Below are 20,016 nucleotides of genomic sequence, written 5' to 3'. Positions count from 1 at the left end.
ATCCCCTTATTTTCACAGTTCCCTCTTCACATTCAGAAGGAGAGGATTATTCCTGGTGTGTACACCAGGGGGCAGGAGTGTTTTGGAGTCCATCAGAATTCTGTCAACCACAGTTCAGAAATCTGCGTTTTTCACAAGTCACCAGCCGCAGTTGTTTCTGATGACTCACGGGCCCCACTTGGTGAAGCACTGCTTTATACCATCTGTAGAGAGTATTTTCATTGAAGAGCATTAGGATTATGGTTTAAGAAACATTTTTCCCAGTTAGAGATGGGTTTATTTTGTATCATGTCCTACTTTTGACTAACTAAAATTAACTTTCATGTAAAGACATTTTATATAGTAAAACCTTATTAATTTGGACACTTTTAAGATGGTATAAAGCAGGGTTTTGCATCTGACAGTTGCGGAGGGAGAGCATCTCAATCTTCAATTTATGAAAAAAATCTCAAATACCTTTTATAATGAAGGGCGGCATCATAATACACTAATAAAACACATGTGTACATACTCTCATATATATTTAAATTCATTGTCATTGACCTCTTGGTGCCTACAAAATCTGGTCCTGAGGACTGGCATTCCTACAGCCTGCTGAAAGCCAGATGATTTATAGATTCTAGAATATCTAGTGTATGAATGAATTATGCTGAGAATTACTGCACTGAAAAAAAAAAACACTGTTATTCCCATTATACATGGGGTTTAGGTATTTTGTGTTTATATAATGACTGAATTTAAAGCTGTAATGGTTTCATTTAAATGTCTTTTCTTTTTTTAAAGGATATAATTGACACTGGCAAAACAATGCAGACCTTGCTTTCCTTGGTCAAGCAGCATAATCCAAAGATGGTCAAGGTCGCAAGGTATATATGTATATATAACATTTTGTCATAGGATATTTTCTTCATTTGAAAGAGGGTTAAGTAATTACTTCTTTGTAAGGATAAATGCTCTCAATTGTTGTTTTATCTTAAAAAAAATGTAATCTCAAATAAGACTCAGTAATATCTTTCGTGAATAATTTTGCATTTGTTTGATAACTACTGAACTTGAGAATCTTTTCATCTGCTTATTGACTATTTGTATTTCTTCTCTGGAGTGGTTACCCATTTAAAGCATTGGAATTGCTTCAGAAATGAGTTACAGTTGTGCCTTATAGATGGAGCTTTAGTGAACATTCAGATCTATAGGCGTATGAGGTGCCGAGTTTCCCTGAAGTCTTAGTACAGCTTGTACTGAGTTTGATGATACCTTTTCTGGACTCTTCCTGAGTAAATGCAGGTGGAGGGACATGTTTTGCTGTGAGTGGTTTCTTTGTTTTTCTTTCTAAATGGAAATTGAGTCCAAGCATATCCACTATCTAATTACTAGAAGAGAATCATGAGGAACTTGATTAGATGATCCCTTGGAGGCGGAGGCTTAAGCCAGTGGTTTTCGGCTTCCGCTGCACATTGGAATTACCTGAGAGTTTTAAAAAAAAACAAAAACAAAAACAAAAAACAATGTATGTCTGTATCCTATCCCCAGCGATTCTGATGTCATTGGTTGGAGTGTGACCTGGGTATCCGAGTTTTGTTTTTTTAAAGTTATCATGTGATTCCGATGTGCAGCTGAAGTTGAGAATCACTTTAGGTCCTTTTCAGCTCTTTAAATATATTTCTCTAGGAAGGTATGAAATCATAGATTTTATTGGGGCCACCTTTAACATGTGTAAAGGCTTTCCAAGCACCATCTATGCTTTTTTTAATGGCTAAAAAATTTCAGCAGGCAGCACTTGAGTTATGAAATCAGCTTTTGTTAGAGTTGAATCATCCTATCTGCAGTTTTTGCTCTCAAAAATAAATACTAGCTCCTTTAGCATGCTAGTTACTTTTTAGCCTGAAGTTCTTCTTTGTAAGCCAAGTATTAAAAGTCTTAAAAGGTGATGTTCACCTCTCCCACACTCTTTGTGGCTCAGGGATTGTGTTTCTAAAGATTCTGGACTGAGAGCCCTTATCTTTTCTTTGCTCATTGGCAGTACCCACCCATTCCTCCTCCTGATTAACTGTCCTTCGAGGGTGCGGGTGCGTGGGTAGTCAGGGTGTAGCTCTCAGAAGAGTCCATTGTGTTCTAGTTGCAGATCAATCAAGGGCCTTGTCTATAGTGTGAACTCATTGCCTCCCCTGCCCGGTGATCCCTGTGATTGATTTATTTAGCTCTCTGTTTCTTAGCTCTCTTCCTTTGTGTACATTAAATCTGACCATAGTATGCTAAATACAGCTGAAACCATGTTTCAGAACATTAATATTCTCTTTTGTAATGCCCCATAGTGTCTCTATATGTTATATGTCACATTTTGTAATTAACAGCTTACTGGTCAAAAGGACCCCTCGAAGTGTTGGATATAGACCAGACTGTAAGTGAATTACTTTTTGTCAATCATTTAAACATCTGTAACTCAAACAAGTTTTATATGAAATGGTTTAGAGTTATGAGAGAATATTTGTAGAGAGGGCACATTTACAAGTATTAGATTTGAAAGTGATGTTTTCTGTATCTAAATAATGAATCATGATTCTTTGTAGTTGTTGGATTTGAAATTCCAGACAAGTTCGTTGTAGGATATGCCCTTGACTATAATGAATACTTCAGGGATTTGAACGTAAGTAAAGCTTCCTTTTCTCACTCTCATTTTTAAGGACCCATGTAAAAATTTACAAAAGAGAAGAATTGTTTGCTCTTTCCAGCACCTCATAATTTGAACAGACTGATGGTTCCCATTAGTCACATAAAGCTGTAGTCAAGTACAGCCGTCCTTAGAGCTGGAACTTGGCCAGGCTAGGGTGACACTTCTTGCTGGCTGAAACAGTTGAACAGCTTTAATACACACTAACTGTCCCATTATTATTTCAGATGATAGATGTGATCATAAGTAAGAAATAAATGAACTAATTTAAGTCTTTTAATTCACTCTTTTTCAAATATTCTCTTTCTACTCTGGAGGCAGGAATCCTGAGAATGCATTTATGAACATGGGTGAGGAAGATTAGGAAGTCTATACAAACCTCTGTTTGTTTAGTAAAAACACCCAGCAGCATACTATTTATATTTATTTATATAAGATATGCAAAATACTGTTCTTGCCTTTCATTTCAGAATACACTTTTCTAATGTGAATTTCTTGATTTTTATTTTTTTTTTAGCACGTCTGTGTTATTAGTGAAACTGGAAAAGCAAAATACAAAGCCTGAGATGAGAGTTTAAGTTGAGTTTGGAAATATTTGGAATCCCATTGACATCACCAGTAAAGTTATCAAATGTTCTAGTTCTGTGGCCAGCTGCTTAGTAGAGCTTATTGCATGTATCTTCTAAGAGTTTTATCTGTTTTGTATTTTAGAAATGTCAGTTGCTGCATTCCTGAACACTTTATTTGCACTATGAGCCTATAGACTATCAGTTCCCTTTGGGTGAATTGTTGTTTGACTTGTGAATGAAAAATCTCTTAAACCACACCACTATTGAATGAAAATATTGAAATTGTATCTGTAAGAAACATTTAAAGAGAAGATATATTAGTTTTTTAATTGGTATTTTAATTTTTATATATTCAGGAAAGAACAGAAGCAATTTAATATTGTTTATTATACTACTGTGTGTTTAGAAAAGTAAGAAGCAGTTTTAGTATCAATGACAGCATCCAAGAGATATTGTTATGTCAGATAAATCATATGTCCTGGAATTATTTTAGTAGTGTTTCAGTACTAGTAACTGTATTTTCCCACTTGTTCAGATTATTTCTGGTGAATCTTTGTTAACAGTTCCTTTTAAATACAAATCAATAAATTCCAAAAAAACTTTACCACTTTTTGAATTCTTCAAAATAAAAACCCTTAGAATAAAAGCTGTCTCTTTAAAAGAAACTATGCATACCTATCATTTCTCTAAAAATTAACCTAGTGTAGTTTTCTTTTGGTTACTTTTTTCTTGTCTGTTAAGTTTTAGAAGCTAGTTTAATTGTAATCTTTACCAAGCACAAAAAAATGATTATTAGGTAGAATGGATTGGTGGAGCTAGGGAAATTCTTACCTACTTCAGAGACATGATATACTTTCATGTCTTTTAAGTTTCAGACACATGATATACTTTATTACATTTTACTGTGCTAAAATAGCAGGATTTTCTTGGGATTCTGTTGGAAATTCTTTGGATTGCAATTTCAGCTGCATTGCGACAATGTTTTCAGACATGTACTGTTACCTTCTTTGTGTAGATAATTATTGACTAAAGAACAACAAAACCTTTTGTTTTCCGGGAGCAGGAAGAAAAGTTTTAAACCAAAACAACTCTTCATTGCTTCTCTTCTCCAGATAAGGTATGCACTAACGACCTTGTGAGCCATTGAACTATGTTTATGCCTTTAAAAGATTGCCATAATTCTCAGCAGCAAATTAGGGAACTTAAAAATAATAATTTGTTATAGCCCTAGAACGTCCTAGTTTACAAAACTTTTTCACTTTTGATATCTCATATGATCTTCATAACCCTCTGAGGTTGAGGTCGGTGTTACCACATGTGAGTGTAGTATCCGAGATAACTCCTGATTCCTCTTCCCTCACATGCCACCTCACGGAGGTCTACTGGGCTACCACCCTATTTTCTGCAACCTGCCTCCCACTGCTCATCCTCCTTTACCTCCTCTTTTCATGTGCACTTACCACCGTCTATTAGGTTAAACAATATGAAATTACCACTTTTGTAGGTAAAAGTAGTTGGCTATTGGCAATTTTGTGTGGTTTAACCTAATAACATGCTGTGTCATTTACATTTGTATTTATTGCTCACTGTTTCCCCCTTCCACATCTTAGAATATAAGCTCCATAAGGAGGGCAAGAATTTTTATCTATCTTGTTCACTGACATGTGTTTACCTAGTGCCTCAAAGATAGTAGAAGCTCAGATTGTTGTTGAATAATGAATAGCTAAGAGCTCTGGGTTAGACTGTCCCGACCTTTGCTTATTAGCTATGTGACATCGAGTTACTTAACTTTAGAACTAGTTTACTCAACTGCTTAATGGAGATAACACCATCTCCTTCACAGGCTTATTGTAAGAATTAATTAGATGCGATAGTGCAGGTAAAATAGGACAATGTCCTGGGACATGCCAAGTGTTCCATAAACATTAGCTTCTGCTAAAAAATGAATATTTTGAGAAGTTAGGTGCACGGCTAGTAAATGGCAGAGATTTAAACTGAAATCTGTCTGATTCTTGCTACAATATCATAAAGAAGTCGAACTAGTTCCCCTTCCAATTCACTGAAACTCTTTAGTTTGTGGTTAAGTAATGTTTTAGCTGGTTGACAAACCCAACAAGAAACCCAGCTAACAGCCAGGAAGGAACTTCCTGAAGCTCATGTACTTTTCTCTTAAGAATCCTCCTCAGACCTTACTTAGCCTGCTTTTTGGGCATACGATTCTAATAATTTTATTTGTTTAACTAATTTTCAACAGATTACACATAGTCTATTTATAAGATTGGGAAAGGGAGATACTAATGGGAATAGCAGTAATTTTCAGGATAACAGTCTGTCAAGATAGAGAAAAAGTATTAACAAGAAAAAAGCTATAACCTCCTGGGGCCATTTAGTTATTTATGGGCAAATGGCCATAGGTGTCACACCTCAGTAATTCCTAGGGTTTGCACTTTCATACAACCCTGTATAATAAGAGGAGTTCATAAGGAGAGAAAAATGAGATTTCATTTGCTTGATTTTAGAAGATAGGGAAGCATGGAATCTGTTTTAGAAATATTACCATACAAGAGAATATTGGTGCTTAAAGAAGAGGTGAGCCTAGAGTCCTAGAAAATTCATATGTTCCCATACTGTGACTGCTTAGAATATTATGTGTATCGTACCTGTAAATATAAGTAAGTACCCATTTTAATTCCATGTATAAAAATTTATAGATAATTTGGGATCCTGATCTAATTCATTAGCTGGGTAGGTTAATCAGTTCATGTCCTTCCCTACATTTCAAATTTTAGAAATGCATTGAGCACCTTCTTTGTGCCAGGTACTGAGGAAGACAGGCAAGTTTCCTGGTTTCCTGAAGATTTCATTCTAATTGGACAAAGGGACAGTAAACAAGATAATTTCAGATAGTGGCAGACTGTGAAGGACCTAAAACAGCAACGTGCTGGGGACTGGGGGATGAATATGCACCATATGTTAGATAAGGTATTTAAGGGAGGTCTTTGTTGAACTTCCACTGAATGGAAAGGAAACCAGCCACATGAAGAGCTAGGAGTAGAGAGTTATTTGCAGTAGGAATAACGAAACGAATACAAAAAGTGCTGAAATGGTGACCATTAATCTAAAAATAAGAGGCATTTCAAAATGAGAGGCAATGAGCATTTAATGGAGATTGAAGAATAGCTATTTGGAAAGTATTGGTTCAGGCAGAAGCCCAAATAAAGTTCTATTAGGAGACAAAAGTCACGAATATTTATGAGAAAGGGAAGGGGAACAATTACATCAATAGAATGAAGGCATTTCTATAGGTACAGACAATGTAACAGAATGATGTTAATTCTAAACAATGTTTTTAGTTTTCAGTCTAGTAGTCTTAAACCCTGTAAGTCATATCTGCTTTCTTGTTATCTTTGCAAACAGTTCTTTGGGACACAGGGTTGCTTTAGGCCCAGTCCAAAGGTTATTTTGCCCTGTTTTTAACATTCCAAAGATTTGAGGCATAAGACATGCAAGGCAATTCCCCTGGGACAGCAGCCCTGGCTCCATTTTAAAGTGGCTCCATTTATTATTTTCTGGCCCGAGAAACCATCTGGGGTGTTGGAGTGAGAGAAGGAAGGCCAGCGTGTCTGTGATTAAGAAGAGTAGTAGGACCTAAGACTGGAGAGCAAAGCCAGGGCCAGACCACTGACAACCTGATAGACTGTGGCAAGGAGTATGGAATTTCTGTATTCTACAGTGGGAAGTTACTTGAAGGTTTTTAAGTAGGGAGTGAGAAGATTTTATTTGCATTTTTAAAGGCACAAGAACCTCTAAGAGCTGTTCTGCAAGTAGGTGCAGGGGCTTGGGGAATAAAACTGGCAATGCCAGTAGTAACTACTATTTGATACATTTAATGTGTGTCAGATGCTGTGCTAAGTGCTTTATGTACATTATTTTTGTTTATTCACAGCACATTTCACAGAAGAGCCCATCTCAGAGGTTCATTTGCCAGATTAGTGGAGGGAAGGTTGCCACGGACAAATTGGCCAGCATTTGTTGTCTGGGTTATTGCAGTAGGCTCCAACCTGATCTTCATCCTTGGCCCCACCCCCTTCCCTGACTGACAAACACACTGTCTCTCAACACAGCAGCCAAAGTGATCCTGACTAAAACATTAATCAGATTGAGTCACTTTGGCTCAAATCCTTCCCATGGCTCTCCATTTTGGGGTGAAAGCCAAAAATCATTACAATGGCAGATCAACTCTTCTCCACCTCTCCGCTCCAAGCACCCTGGCTGCCACAAGCATGCTGAGTGAGCAAGCTCCGGAATCACTCCCCTTCTGTCTCTGCCACCATCTTAGCTAGAGCACTCGGACTGCTGCCCGAGCCTCCGCACTGCTTTCTCTGCCTCCACTCTCGCCCGCTTCCTGTTCAGCCCCCACACTTCAATTAAGTCATCTTTTTTTTCCTCGTTTCCTTTTCTTTTTTTTCAGATGATGATCTTTGAAAAATGTATTTCAAATTATATCATTTGTCTGCTTAACGCTTGAAAAGTCACGCTATCCTTTAGCCTGTGTGTAAACTAGCCACTGCCCACTTGTCTAACTTCATTTATCCTTCTCTGCCTTGCACACTTCATTTCAACCACACTGCTATTCTTTAAATTCTTCAAGCCTGCTACTCTTCCCCCTTGCTTTAGGGCCTCTGTAATGGTTGTTCCTTTTGCCTGTCACTTGATTCCCCCAGGTCAACCTGGCCGGCTCAGTATCACCTTGGTGAACCCCTCCCTGATCTCTCTCTCTAACTGCCTCAGATTCACTCTCCATTACATTACCTCTGTTGTAGTTTCCTCATGGTCCTTAGCACTGTCAAGAAGTTCCTAAATGGCAACTACTACTGCCGCTAGTTTGGACTTGCCACTCTGCCATAGATTCGGCTGAGCAGGAAACAAAGCCCGTGAATGCACATAGTTTATTACTTATTACTTTCCATAAGCAAGATCATTATGTCAGTCTCTCATCCTTAGTCTCATAGAATGACACTAAACCAGACATGACACAAGTGGTGGGTTGTCCTGCTGTGGAGGAGCTGGCTCCATACTCTAGCTAAATGATTTTTGTCGCCTGCAGCTCTACCCTATGTGTGGAGGCAAGGTTGATAGTCCAATGCCTTACCGAAACTGGGGACGCGAATGAGAAACTGCCTTATGGCAGCCCCCACAAGATTGAGAAGTGGGTGACAAATGGCTTTGGGACAGCTCCTCAAAACACTGCTTACCTTACCATGTTCCTGGGAGGGTCATAGGGCATTCCTCTGAGATTTGAGTCAGACTGATGTTGACCTTGTCTACATGGCCTATGTGGAGATGCCCATGGCAGAGCTGTTCCTTTATAAGCACTTGCCAAATTGATCTTTTCCTTTATTTCTCTACTTATTATCTTTTTTTCCCTAGTAAACCATCAGCCCCATGAAGGCAGGACCTTGCCAGTCTTGTTCACTGCTATATCCCCAGCACCTATAAGAGTGCCTGGCAAATTATAGTGCTTAATAAATATTTGTTGGATCAATGATAGAAAGTTAAAAAGCAAATAAATATTTTAAAATTATATTTGAATTACCTACAATTAGAAGCAAAACTTAGATTTTTCAGGTTGAGCAAAGAAACCCCTATTTATTAATAATAACTAACATTGAATTATTACCATATGTAATGGTAATAAGCACTTTTGAATCCTTATAACCCCAGTGAGGTAGTTTTTTTTAAAAAAAAAAACAAAAACAAAAACAAAAAACAAACATCCCAATTTTAACACAGGAGGAAATGGAGGCCAATAGAGGTTGCATAATTTGCCCAGGATCACACAGCTTGAAGTGGTAGGTGAGGAATTTGAACCCAGGCAGTCTTATTCCAGAACCTGCCCTCTTAGTTTATTGTCACTTAACCTTTAGTGTCCAGCTCTTATGCGGAAACTAATACACTGATAGCATAGAAGAAAATATCAAGTTCGTTGAAGGTAATAATTCCAAATGACTTGTACATTAAACAGCTTTTTGAAGGCACAGCTGATCTTTAAGAATGTAAACTTCTTCTGGCATTAGGAAATATTTTCAAAGATAATTACAAAGTTCCTCCTATGTGATCTTCAGATTTTTCTGCCGGCTTATTTTACAATCCCGTGGGCAGCTTCAGACAAAATAACTTTCTGGCATGAAGGATTGTGTGTGCTCTTTGCCATTTTTAAATGTGAATTTTATAGATACTTCAAACCACTTGAAAGAGTAATGATTTTTTAATGGTTATTCATTATTATTTGTAACTTCAAGCTTTAACTGATAAAAACTGCCAAATTAAGTTTCAAGTTTTCTCTTTACACAATATGGGTGTAGTTCATAATGAGCTTCCTCATTATGATTCATGACTGAAGTGACTTTCAGACTCGGTAGCTTTTCAGTAGAACTTCCTTTCCTAAAAATTTTTTTCTATTCCTTTCATTATGACAGTATTTGAGAGCTCTGAACATAAATCAAAGATTCAGTTATATTGCACATGGCCTCTTCTGGAACACTTGCTGTGCATATTCCCATAGCTCCTGTGTCCTCACATCATGCCTCCACCCCTTTTTAAGCACTTCCCTATTTCCTGGCACCATGAGACATTATAGGTTCACCTTGTATTTGTCCTACACTGGTCCGTAAACAGCCATTACTCTGTGGAGCCCTGGTTCCTTTATTGAAGGATGGTATCAGAAACAAAGATCTGAGAGTAAGGTGTGCTTATTATTGGGATGTCCTTGCTTCTAGATTCTCCCAGTGGACAGAGCTAGGCAATACAATCAAACATTTTGACCCACGTACACACGCATCTATATATCTATTTCAGTATCTGTCTCTCTGTATACATAAGAAAATAATCATGTAGATTTTCCACTCTAATCCACGCCACCAGATTCTAACTAGCTTTCCCCTTTTCCTTATTTTTTAACTTTTTCTTTGACAGCAAGAATGTGTCTCTAGTCACTTATTTGTTCAACCCTAGTATAAAATAATTACATATGCTTGTAACAGATGTACTAAATAGAGTCTAGTATTTGTGGACAGATCTTTTTGTCAGAAGCCTTATTACTTAGTTATATTCTTCTCTATTCCTTTCAGTATGGCTGTGTTATTCATCTGTAATGCGTTTTAATTCTTTTCTTAGTGTTTGTATTCCATTTAGGCCTCTGGCTTTCATATCCCAGTTGTAATCGATTAGTTATTATGGTGAAGCATACTAAGAGCCAGAGCTGTATAAAAAGGTCTACTCTGGGATATTTTGTTCCCTCCCAATTCCCACTATCCTCCTTCCACCACCCCTACTTTCTACTCCTTTTCCCACTTACCCTGTGAGTGCCATCTTCTTCGTTTTTAATGGCAGTTACCACTCATATAGAGTGCATACTACCGATAGGCTCTTCGCACACATTGCTTCATCCTGAATTCACAGCCCCTTGAGCTAGGTACTATTACCACCTGTATTTTTCTTAGATGAGGGAGCTAAGCCCCAGAGAGTGTAAGGAACTTGTCCAAGGTGACATATCTAAACATAACCAGTACTCAGACTGGGATCTGTCTCACATCAGGGCCAGCATTCAAACCAGTCCTTTCTCAAAATTGTCCGGTTCCTCCTCAGCCTGGGTCTTCCTGAAGCTCAGCACTTTGGAAGTCACCTTTCTGAATACATTCTGTTAGGTGTTAGGATCCTTGTTCTAGTTATTCAGGTGTGTTTAAACAAGGTCTGCTAAGGGCCACCTGGCCTTTAGTTGGAACCTTGAGGAAAATGTCACCTTCAGTTGATCCCACCCTCCCCGTTATCAAAATATATTTACATGTGTTAACTTGTAAATTTAGAGGCATAAAAATTTCTTTAAAAGATCACAGAGCCTTCATTGAAAAGGATTGTCTGGGGCCACATAGATTAAAGTAGCAACCACATTTGTCATTGTTGCTCTTCCAATCAATAGATAACTTTGGGGCTTTCCTGTGTCTCAGGCTCTGTGCTAGGTTCTCGGGGATAAGATGAATGCCAATTGTCCTTGCCCTCTAGGGGCTTAAGGTCTAGTAGGGGAGAGAGGTCAAGTATACAAGTGGTTCTAATGCAAGGTAAGGTTTCCTTCAGTGCTAGAAGAGGAGGTCACACCTAATGCAATGGGAATTTGAAGAGAAAACTCGAGACGGGGCGAGGGGCGTTCTGGGAGAAGCTTCAGGGAGAAACAGCATTGAAAATAGGACTTTGGAGAATGGGAAAGGTTTGAACAGGTAAATATAGAGGAAGAAAGGCTGGGGGAAAACTTTCAGCCAAAAGGTCTGTTTGAGCAAAGGTATAGAGAAAGAAAAAATTGCAGGGCAGTGGCAGAAATGGTGAGTAGTCTATTCTGGGTGTGGCAGAGAGGATATAGAGGGGACCGATTACAGAAAAGCCAGACAGGTAGATTGGGGTCATCTTAAGGGCCTTTGTATCAGTTAAGTTGTTCTAGGCTCCCAGCAGATTGCCCAGCTTAAACTGGCTTAAACAATAAGGAGGTTTATTAACTGCGTATTTGGGAAGTCCAGAGGTAGCTCAGGTCTGATCAGTTTGATTCTCTGCTCCATTATGACCGAAAAGATCCACATGGTTTCTATCCCAGTACCGTGCTGTCTATAGTGTGCCAGCTTTATCCTCCTTGTGGTCCTCCTTGTGGTCAGGTGAAGGCTGCCAACAGTTATCTGAGCGCAGGCTTCCTTAGAAAGGCTTTCTGTGTAAATTCTCTCTTAAAAGTGGTGGAAAATCTCTCTGTTAATCTCACTAGCCAGAATGAGCTCAAATGTCTTTTTCTTAATTAGTCATTGGCAATTGGTGGGATCGCCCTTTGCCCAATCGGGCCCACTTCGGGAGCTCAGATTAGAGTCCATTTCCCTTGGGACACATTGAACAAAATTGAGATTCGATGAAGAAAGAAGCAGCAGGGAAACAATTCCCTGCTTCTTCTTTCTTCATCAAATCTCAATTTTGGGAAGCTAGGGAGGCAAGCAACAATGACCTCTGTGGCCTCAAGTGCCAAAAAAGTGGAGTATTGTGCTTATTAAGTGAAAAATTGGAAATGTGGAAATTTTTAGGTTTAATAAACTAAAGATATTCCTGTGTTTCATTGAATCTAAGACAGGACAAACAACCCAGTTTCTTCAGCAATAAATTACAAGGAAAAAAGACATGAAAGAGGAATCTATAGATTAAAAGACTTAAAGAAATCAGTAGTGATGTATGGATCTCATTTGCATCCCAATTCAAATAAACTTTAAAATACACACACAATTTATGACACTTATAAAGACAATTGAAAATTTGAACACTGACAAGTATACATTGATATCAAGGAATTATTGTGGTTTTTAAAATATGCAATAATATATTACAGCTATGTTAAAAATAGACCTATCTTTTAGAAATACAAACTAAATTATTTACAGATGCAAATGGCTGATGTCTTGGACTTGTTTTAAAATAGTACAAGAATGAGGAGAAATAGGTGGGGATATTGGCTGCAAGATTGGCCATCACCGAAACTGGGTGATGGGTATATGTGGAGTTCATGATACTATCCTACCTTTTTATGTGTTTGAAATTTCCTATAATAAAAAAAAAATAGGAAAGGGTGAAAAACAAGATATCAGGATAAGCCTAACTGAGAAGGTGACATTCGCTGTGGAATGCTCAGCATGCATAGGGCCCCTGCTGCCATCTGGCATAAAAATACTAAAAAAACATTATCTAGGGGCCGTGATAGATTAAAGATGGCCAAAAATTCTTTTCTAATACTCCCAGTAAAAGACAGAGCAAATTCCCCTCCCCTTGAATCCAGTCTGGCCTTAGAGACTCGCTTGACCAATAGAATGCAGCAGAAGTGACATTCCAGGACTTCCAAGGCTAAGTCATAAGAAGCCTTATAGCTTTGGCTCTCTTGAAACACTCTGGAAGTCTTGAGCTACCATATGAGAAGTTTGACTACCCAGAGTCAGTCATTCTGGAGGCTATGCTCCAGTAAACAGTCTCAGCTATCTCAATCTTCTACACATTCCCACCAAGGCTCCAAATGAGCGAAGCCCACTTGGACCTTCCAGACTAGTCCATCTGCTACGTGAAATAGAAGAATCATCCAGCTGAACACTGCCTGAATTCCTGACCCACAAAATCATGAGATGTAATTAATGATTGATGCTCTAAGTCACTAAGTTTTGAGGTAGTTTTTCAGGCAGCAATAGGAGGCCAGAACAGAGATGTGTTTGTATGTATTTGTGTGTGTGTGTGTGTGTGTGTGTGTGTGCGCGCGCGCGCGTGTGTGTGTGTATCAACTTTCTTTTTAAGCAAAGGAATAACAAACACAAAACGCAGGATAGTGTTTTTGTGAGGAGGTAGGAAGAAGCAGGGGTATGAGACCAGGAAGAACACAGGCAGAGTCAAAGATATTCATAAGGGCCTAGTTCTGAGGTTGGGTGTTGTGGTAGGTTCTCAAGTATGCACTCTTATTTTATGTCCACATTAAATATATATTATAGATACTGAATATTACATAATGAAAAGACATAAAAGATTTCAAGCAAACTTGGGAAAATATAAAAATTTCTTAAAGCTGTGTGGTAGTTACACGGGTATCTGCATTATGATTCTCTATACTTTATGTTTGAAATATAAAAACAAATTAATTAATGAATAGGATTTCTACAAGGACAAAAAGAAAAAAATACCTAAGTGTAGAAAAATACAAGAAAAGACGAGTCTCTAAAATTTTAATTATTATATCAGGGAGGTTCTTGTACTTTTTTTGTGGTAACATACATAAAATTTACTATTTTAACCATTGTTAAATATACAATTCAGTTGCATTAGGTATATTCACACCATTGTTCAACCATCACCACCATCTATCTCCAGAATTGTTTTATCTTCCAAAAATGAAACTCCATATCCATTAATAAATAATTTCCCTGTCACCTTTTCCCCCAGCCCCTAACAACCACCTCATATAAGTCAAATTATACAAAATGTGTCCTTCTGTGACTAGCTTATTTCACTTAGCATAATGTCTGCAAGGTTTATCCTTATGTATCATGTGTCAGAATTTCTTTCCTTTTTAAGTCTGAATCATATTCCATTGTATGTATATATCACATTTTGTTTAGCCATTTATCCATTGATGGACATTTAGTGTTATGGACTGAATTATGTCCTTCCCCAAATTCATGTCAAAACCCTACCCCCCAAAATGACTATATTTGGAGATAGGACCTTTGAAGGAGTAATTAAGTTTAAATGAGGCCATAAGGATGGGGTCTTAGTGTGATAGGACTGGTGTACTTATAAGACAAGGAAGAGACACCAAAAAAAAGCCTAATGAGGACACAGCAAGAAGGCGGCCATCTGCAATCCAAGGAGAGAGGTCTCAGGAGAAACCAACCCTGCTGGCACCTTGATCTTGGACTTTCAGCCTCCAGAACTGTAAGAAAATAAATTTCTGTTGTTTAAGCCATCCAGTCTGTAGTATTTTTTTATGGCAGCATGAGCAAATTAATGCACAGTTGCTTCCACCTTTTGGCTATTGTGAATATTGCTGCTATGAACATGGGCATACAAATATCTGTTTAAGTCTCTGCTTTAATTCTTTTGGGTATATATTCAGAAGTGGAAATGCTGGGTCATATGATAATTCTAAGTTGTTTTTTTTTTTTTGAGGTACTGCCATACAATTTTCCATACTGACTGCACCAGTTTACATTCCCACCAGCAGTGCATAAGGATTTCAATATTTCCACATCCTCACCAACTCTTCTTATTGTTTATTTTCTTGATAATGGCCATCCTGATGGGTATGAAGTAGTAGCTATTTGTGGTTTTACTTTGCATTTCCCTAATGATTAGTGATGTTGAGCATCTTTTCATGTGCTTTATGTATTTGTACATCGTCTTTGGAGAAATGTCTATTCAAGTCTTTAGTCCACTTTTTAATCAGTGTGCTTGTTTGGTTCTTGAACTTTTATGTATATTTAAATGTATATAATCAGAAAAAATGAAACTATTTTTCTTGCAGTTAAAATAGAAGAAAGGAATTTTTTTTTAAATTAGACTAATGCTTTCTGACTTTTTTCTCTTTTCAGTTATTTTTAAATCATTCTGATTTCATCAAGAAGAAAACCTGTTTATGTTCCTATGGTTTTTAATGTTCTCTGACTTGTAAAAATGTGGAAAATAGAGAAGCCTAGGAAGTCATCCAAACACAATCATAAGTACACAGTGTTTCTTACCCTAATTATAATCATACTTTATGTATAGCCATTTTTTTTTACTTAGCTTTATGTGTCACACACATTTCTATAGCTATTGCCTGAGAAGCCAACATGTGTCTACTGATGGATTTGGATTCCTGTGCCCACCTTTGCTTCCTCCCTGCCCATGGAGTCTGAGGAAGGCTCTTAACTTCTTTGAACCTTAGTTTCCACTGGGGGGCCATTTCTAATAACATGCCGTATGTAGTCAACAAATGAAAGTATCACGTTCCAGGCATGAAGTGTGAGAGATGTGATATTGACTCTAAATAGACTCTTTAAGTTCAGGGTGCATATTGTTAACCTTAGAGCAACTGCTAAAAAATAAAAAGGTATAGCTAAGCAGACAATAGAGGAAATAACATGTATCACTAAAAAAATATTATATTAATCTTAAAGAAGGCAGAAAATTCCCAAATACTAGTAAATTAATATATTTCTAAATAACCCATGTGTCGAAGTTATGTGAGAAATTAGATTTGCAAATAAATAAAATGCTGTTCTTATGCCACTATTTCTTGATTTCACAATTATAAATATATTTTCTATTGACTACCATTAAAGATGAGCATTATACTCTATACGCACACATTCATTTAAGTTCTCTCTGTCCTGCCGATGGAATTTTGACAAATTTTGTTTAATTCATATTTGTTTTCATTATTATGATTGTAAATATTGCTCACTGCTGAGCAAGATTGTGTACTGTGATTACATATCCTTTCTTGTACAACATTTTATTTCTCTTGTCCCCCCACCCTTCTTCTTAAGCTTCTTCAAATCCTTGGCTAAGTTTTTTTTTCATAATGTCCAATAAATTTGTCCAATAAAATAACTTTTAAACCTATTTTTCATGTGGAAAACAAATAAGCTAATCTATCAGTTCTGCTTTTTTTTCCTCCTGGAAAACAACCTTCTAAGGCCTTCCATCCGCTGCTCCAATCTGCACTGATAGCTCTCAAGGTCTAGGGCACAGATGTCATCCTGGCATCCTCCTTTCTCTGTCATCTTGGGAATTTCCTTTGTATCTCTCTTGTGCTGTATTCTCTATTTGATGGATCCCATATCTTCCTCTTAATTGGTTTACTCTGAAGTTTTGGTTTATTATTTTTTTTTTCTTTCAAAACTTCTATGTCTTGTTTTATAGTTTTCAGCTTCCTGCCACAATTGAAAAGCTCAGGATTTTATCCTTGAAAAAAAAAATCGTTGTTCCACAATCATGCTTGAAAATTTGGGTGTTTATTTTTCTGCATTTATTTCTATTGGTTCTTGCTCATAGTGTCTTAAATATTTATGTATTTGATCATCTTTGATTATGTATTGGACAGTAGATTTTAATTTAAAGAAATAATTTGAAGCCTAGGATATTGTTATATTCCTAGGAAGATTTTGGTTTATTTTCCTCAGGTGCCTGGGGCTGCTAGCTATCTAAAAGGAACAATACAATTTCAAGGTATGGCATTTTCTGGGTCACTCAGATGAATGGAAGGCAGGCTGCAATGCATGGGAACAGTCTTTATTTCGAACTGGCCCTGGACTCTGACTTTTGTTCCCTGTTCCTGGGAGGCCACTAGAAGCACTAGATCTCTCAGCTTCCTCTTCCTGATTGGAAAAATCTCCCTGAGCCAAAATGACCTGAATAGCTGGGCTCATCTCTTTGGACTCTTGTCCTCTCCTAGATCTTGGCTCACTTCTTTCTCATTATCTTGTTAATTATTTTATGCTTTTAAGAATATTTTTTAAATTATTTTGTTCACCTTTTTGATGTCTTCAGCAAGTGTATTGGTCCAAATTACCTAGTCTTCCACTCACAGAAGCTGAAGTGTCTCTTCCTCATTTTGGTGGCATACATCCTCTAGCAGCTTCCTGAGAAAGGATGAATAAGCAGTAATTTTTTGAGACCTTGCATGTCTGAAAATATTTACATTCTTTCCTCACACTTAATTGTTGGTTTGACTGGATATAGAATTTGAGGTTGGATATTAATTTTCTTTCAGAACATTGAAGGCACTGCTTCCCTGTCTTCTAGCTGCCAGTATGTCTCTTGGAAAATTCAAAGCCATTCTGATTTTTGATCTATTATGTCTAGTCAATTTTTTTTTTTCTACTGGAAGTTCTTAGAATCCTCTCTTTAACCTGATGTTTGAAATTTTCATGATGAGATAACTTTATGTGAGCTTTTTTTCATTCACTAAGCTCAGCACACAGTATATTCTTTCAAACTGGAAATTCATGTCCTTTTGCTCTGTGCAATTTCAAGTATTATTTCTTTGATAAAGTTGTTTTCTGCTGTGTGCATTATTTCCTTTTCATTTGAGTTTCTTTTTTATTTGTTTGTTTTAATCTTAGAGGCTTTTCACTAATGTCTTGGCAAGAGCCAAGAGAAGAGGGAGGCAAATAGGACACCCAGGGAGGTGCTCGGTTCTCAGGCTCATGCAAGTAGAGGGTCAGCACCTAAGAATGAGTGCTTCCTTAAATTTTGCACCCTGGGCACCTCACTTGCCTCACTCTAGTACCAGCCCTGGACCTTGATCTATATTCAGGGCTGAGACACTAAAATGCTGACTGGAAGCTCTGTGGCATAGGTGGAGCCTGTCCACTGGCTTCACTCTAGAATGATTGGACCAGGACACAGACATTTCATTGCGGCCTCTCCACACGGAGAGTATCTTATTTTGGGTTCCCTCAAAAGTAGAGACTGAGAAAAGGATTCGAGAGCAGGTATTCAGGAGTCGATCCTGGTAATTTGGAGCAATGGAGCTGAGTGACATAGTAAACGAGGAAAAGCCAGTATAAAAGTGCATTATTGTGGTCACCCCTGTGGGAAACCTGGGTTTTATTCCACTCAGGGCCTCCTTGAAAGCATTCAGAGCCCGCCTAAAATTGACCACTGAAGAACAAGAAGCTAGAGCATTTAAACACCAGCTCCTATCTCCCCATCAGTTGAGGGTTAACCCTGGGGTGTTATTTGACCACATTTAGAGGCTGCTCTTAAAAGTGAACCAGGTAGGCTCTTACAGTGTCTTATTCCATTCAGGCTCCTATAACCATATACCACAGATTGAGTGTCTTTTCAACAACAGAGATTTACTTCTCATAGTTCTGGGGGCTAGAAATCCAGGATCATGGCGCTAGCAGATTCGGTGTCTGGTGACAACTCACTTGCTGGTTCATAGACTGCTATCTTTTTGCTGTGTTCTCGCATCGCAGAAAGGGCAAGGGATCTTTTTGGAGTCTCTTTCACAAGGTCACTAGTCTTATTCATGATTGCTCTACCCTCATTACCTAATCACCGCCCTAAGACTCCATCTTCTAATACCATCACCTTAGGGGTTAAGTTTCAGCACATGAATTTGAGGGTACAGATGTTCAGACCATGGCATACAGCATCAGATATGGTCTTGAAACTGAAAGGTCAAAGGCTGCCAGCATGAAGTCAGTCTGATTTTGTATGAAAGGGTGCACTTATGTAGCTGAAATCAGAGGTGGCCCAAAGGGATGGGACAAAAGGCACCAAAGGTGTCTACTACATAGAGTAAAATCCAATCTCTTGCCTGGGGCATATAAACAAGGTTGCCAGAATTCTGGGAGCTCAGTGGTGAGAGGAGGCTGGGAGTGAGGGTGGTAGAGTTATTCATTTAGACTTGCACTTAATCATTCTGATTTAGGTTTGGCAAATAACTCCCATCCTCAACTGTGTTGTTATCAAGAACAGATCTATAATTCACTCCCACCCCATTCTGATGCCTGCCTTAACCCTTTTGGGTCCAGGCACCCCATGTTAAGCAGCCCTTCCATATGTATGCCCCATCACAGCAGGCTGAGGGCTGCTTCCCTAGGGCCTGCCACAGGCACGTGAGCATACAGGTAGTACTCTTCCAGCTCTTCCCTCGCCCATCCCACCCTGTCCAGGTACCCGGCACATCAAGGCATGGAGGTTCTGTGACAGACTGTTGGCCCTTCTCCCCCAGACCACACCCCACCAGGCCCTGGCCTGAAACAAGCCACCCAGCTATTTCTGAGACCATCAGGAGGGGCTACCCAGGGGTACTTGAGACCTGCACAAGCACGGGCTCCTCATTTCGGTGGAGGCGGGAACCCCTGGGTGCCTGTGAGGTGTCCCAGCTCACCCCCAAGGATGTGCAGATGCCTTGTCGTCAAACCTTCTGACCTCTTTTTGGTGTCTGGTCTAGTCTCTCATTGGCTGTGCTGTGCTGGGGGTACTGCCCCTCCTACAACTCAGAGGACTATTAGCAGTGGATCGCAATGCTTATGGGTAGTTGATGAATGCAAGCAGCTCTCAGAATTAATGTCTCTATGAGTCTGACTACTCATATAAGTGATATAACTCATGTACATGTAATCACAATGTTTGTCCTGTGACTGGCTTCTTTTACTTAGCATGTCTTCAAGGTTCATCCATGTTGTAGCATGTGTCAGAATTTCTTTTCTTTTTTTTTTTTTTTTT

At 38.4% G+C, this 20,016-nt stretch overlaps 1 protein-coding gene across 1 annotated transcript in view; it reads left to right on the top strand.

The window, feature by feature from the left end:
- HPRT1 (hypoxanthine phosphoribosyltransferase 1) overlaps positions 1-3,841 on the top strand; it is a 34,692-nt gene extending 30,851 nt beyond the window's left edge. Inside the window, exons 6-9 of the mRNA XM_039875197.1 lie at positions 784-866; positions 2,352-2,398; positions 2,568-2,644; positions 3,186-3,841. Of these exons, the coding sequence (XP_039731131.1) occupies positions 784-866; positions 2,352-2,398; positions 2,568-2,644; positions 3,186-3,233 (255 nt within the window). The 3' untranslated portion in view covers positions 3,234-3,841. The remainder of the gene's footprint in view (positions 1-783; positions 867-2,351; positions 2,399-2,567; positions 2,645-3,185) is intronic.
- The last annotated feature ends 16,175 nt before the right edge of the window (positions 3,842-20,016 follow it).

This window comes from Pteropus medius, unplaced genomic scaffold (genome assembly GCF_902729225.1).
Source record: "Pteropus medius unplaced genomic scaffold, Ma_sr-lr_union100, whole genome shotgun sequence".
Lineage (NCBI taxonomy): Eukaryota > Metazoa > Chordata > Mammalia > Chiroptera > Pteropodidae > Pteropus > Pteropus medius.
Note: the sequence above shows the minus strand (reverse complement) of the source record. Positions and strands in the feature narration are given on the sequence as shown.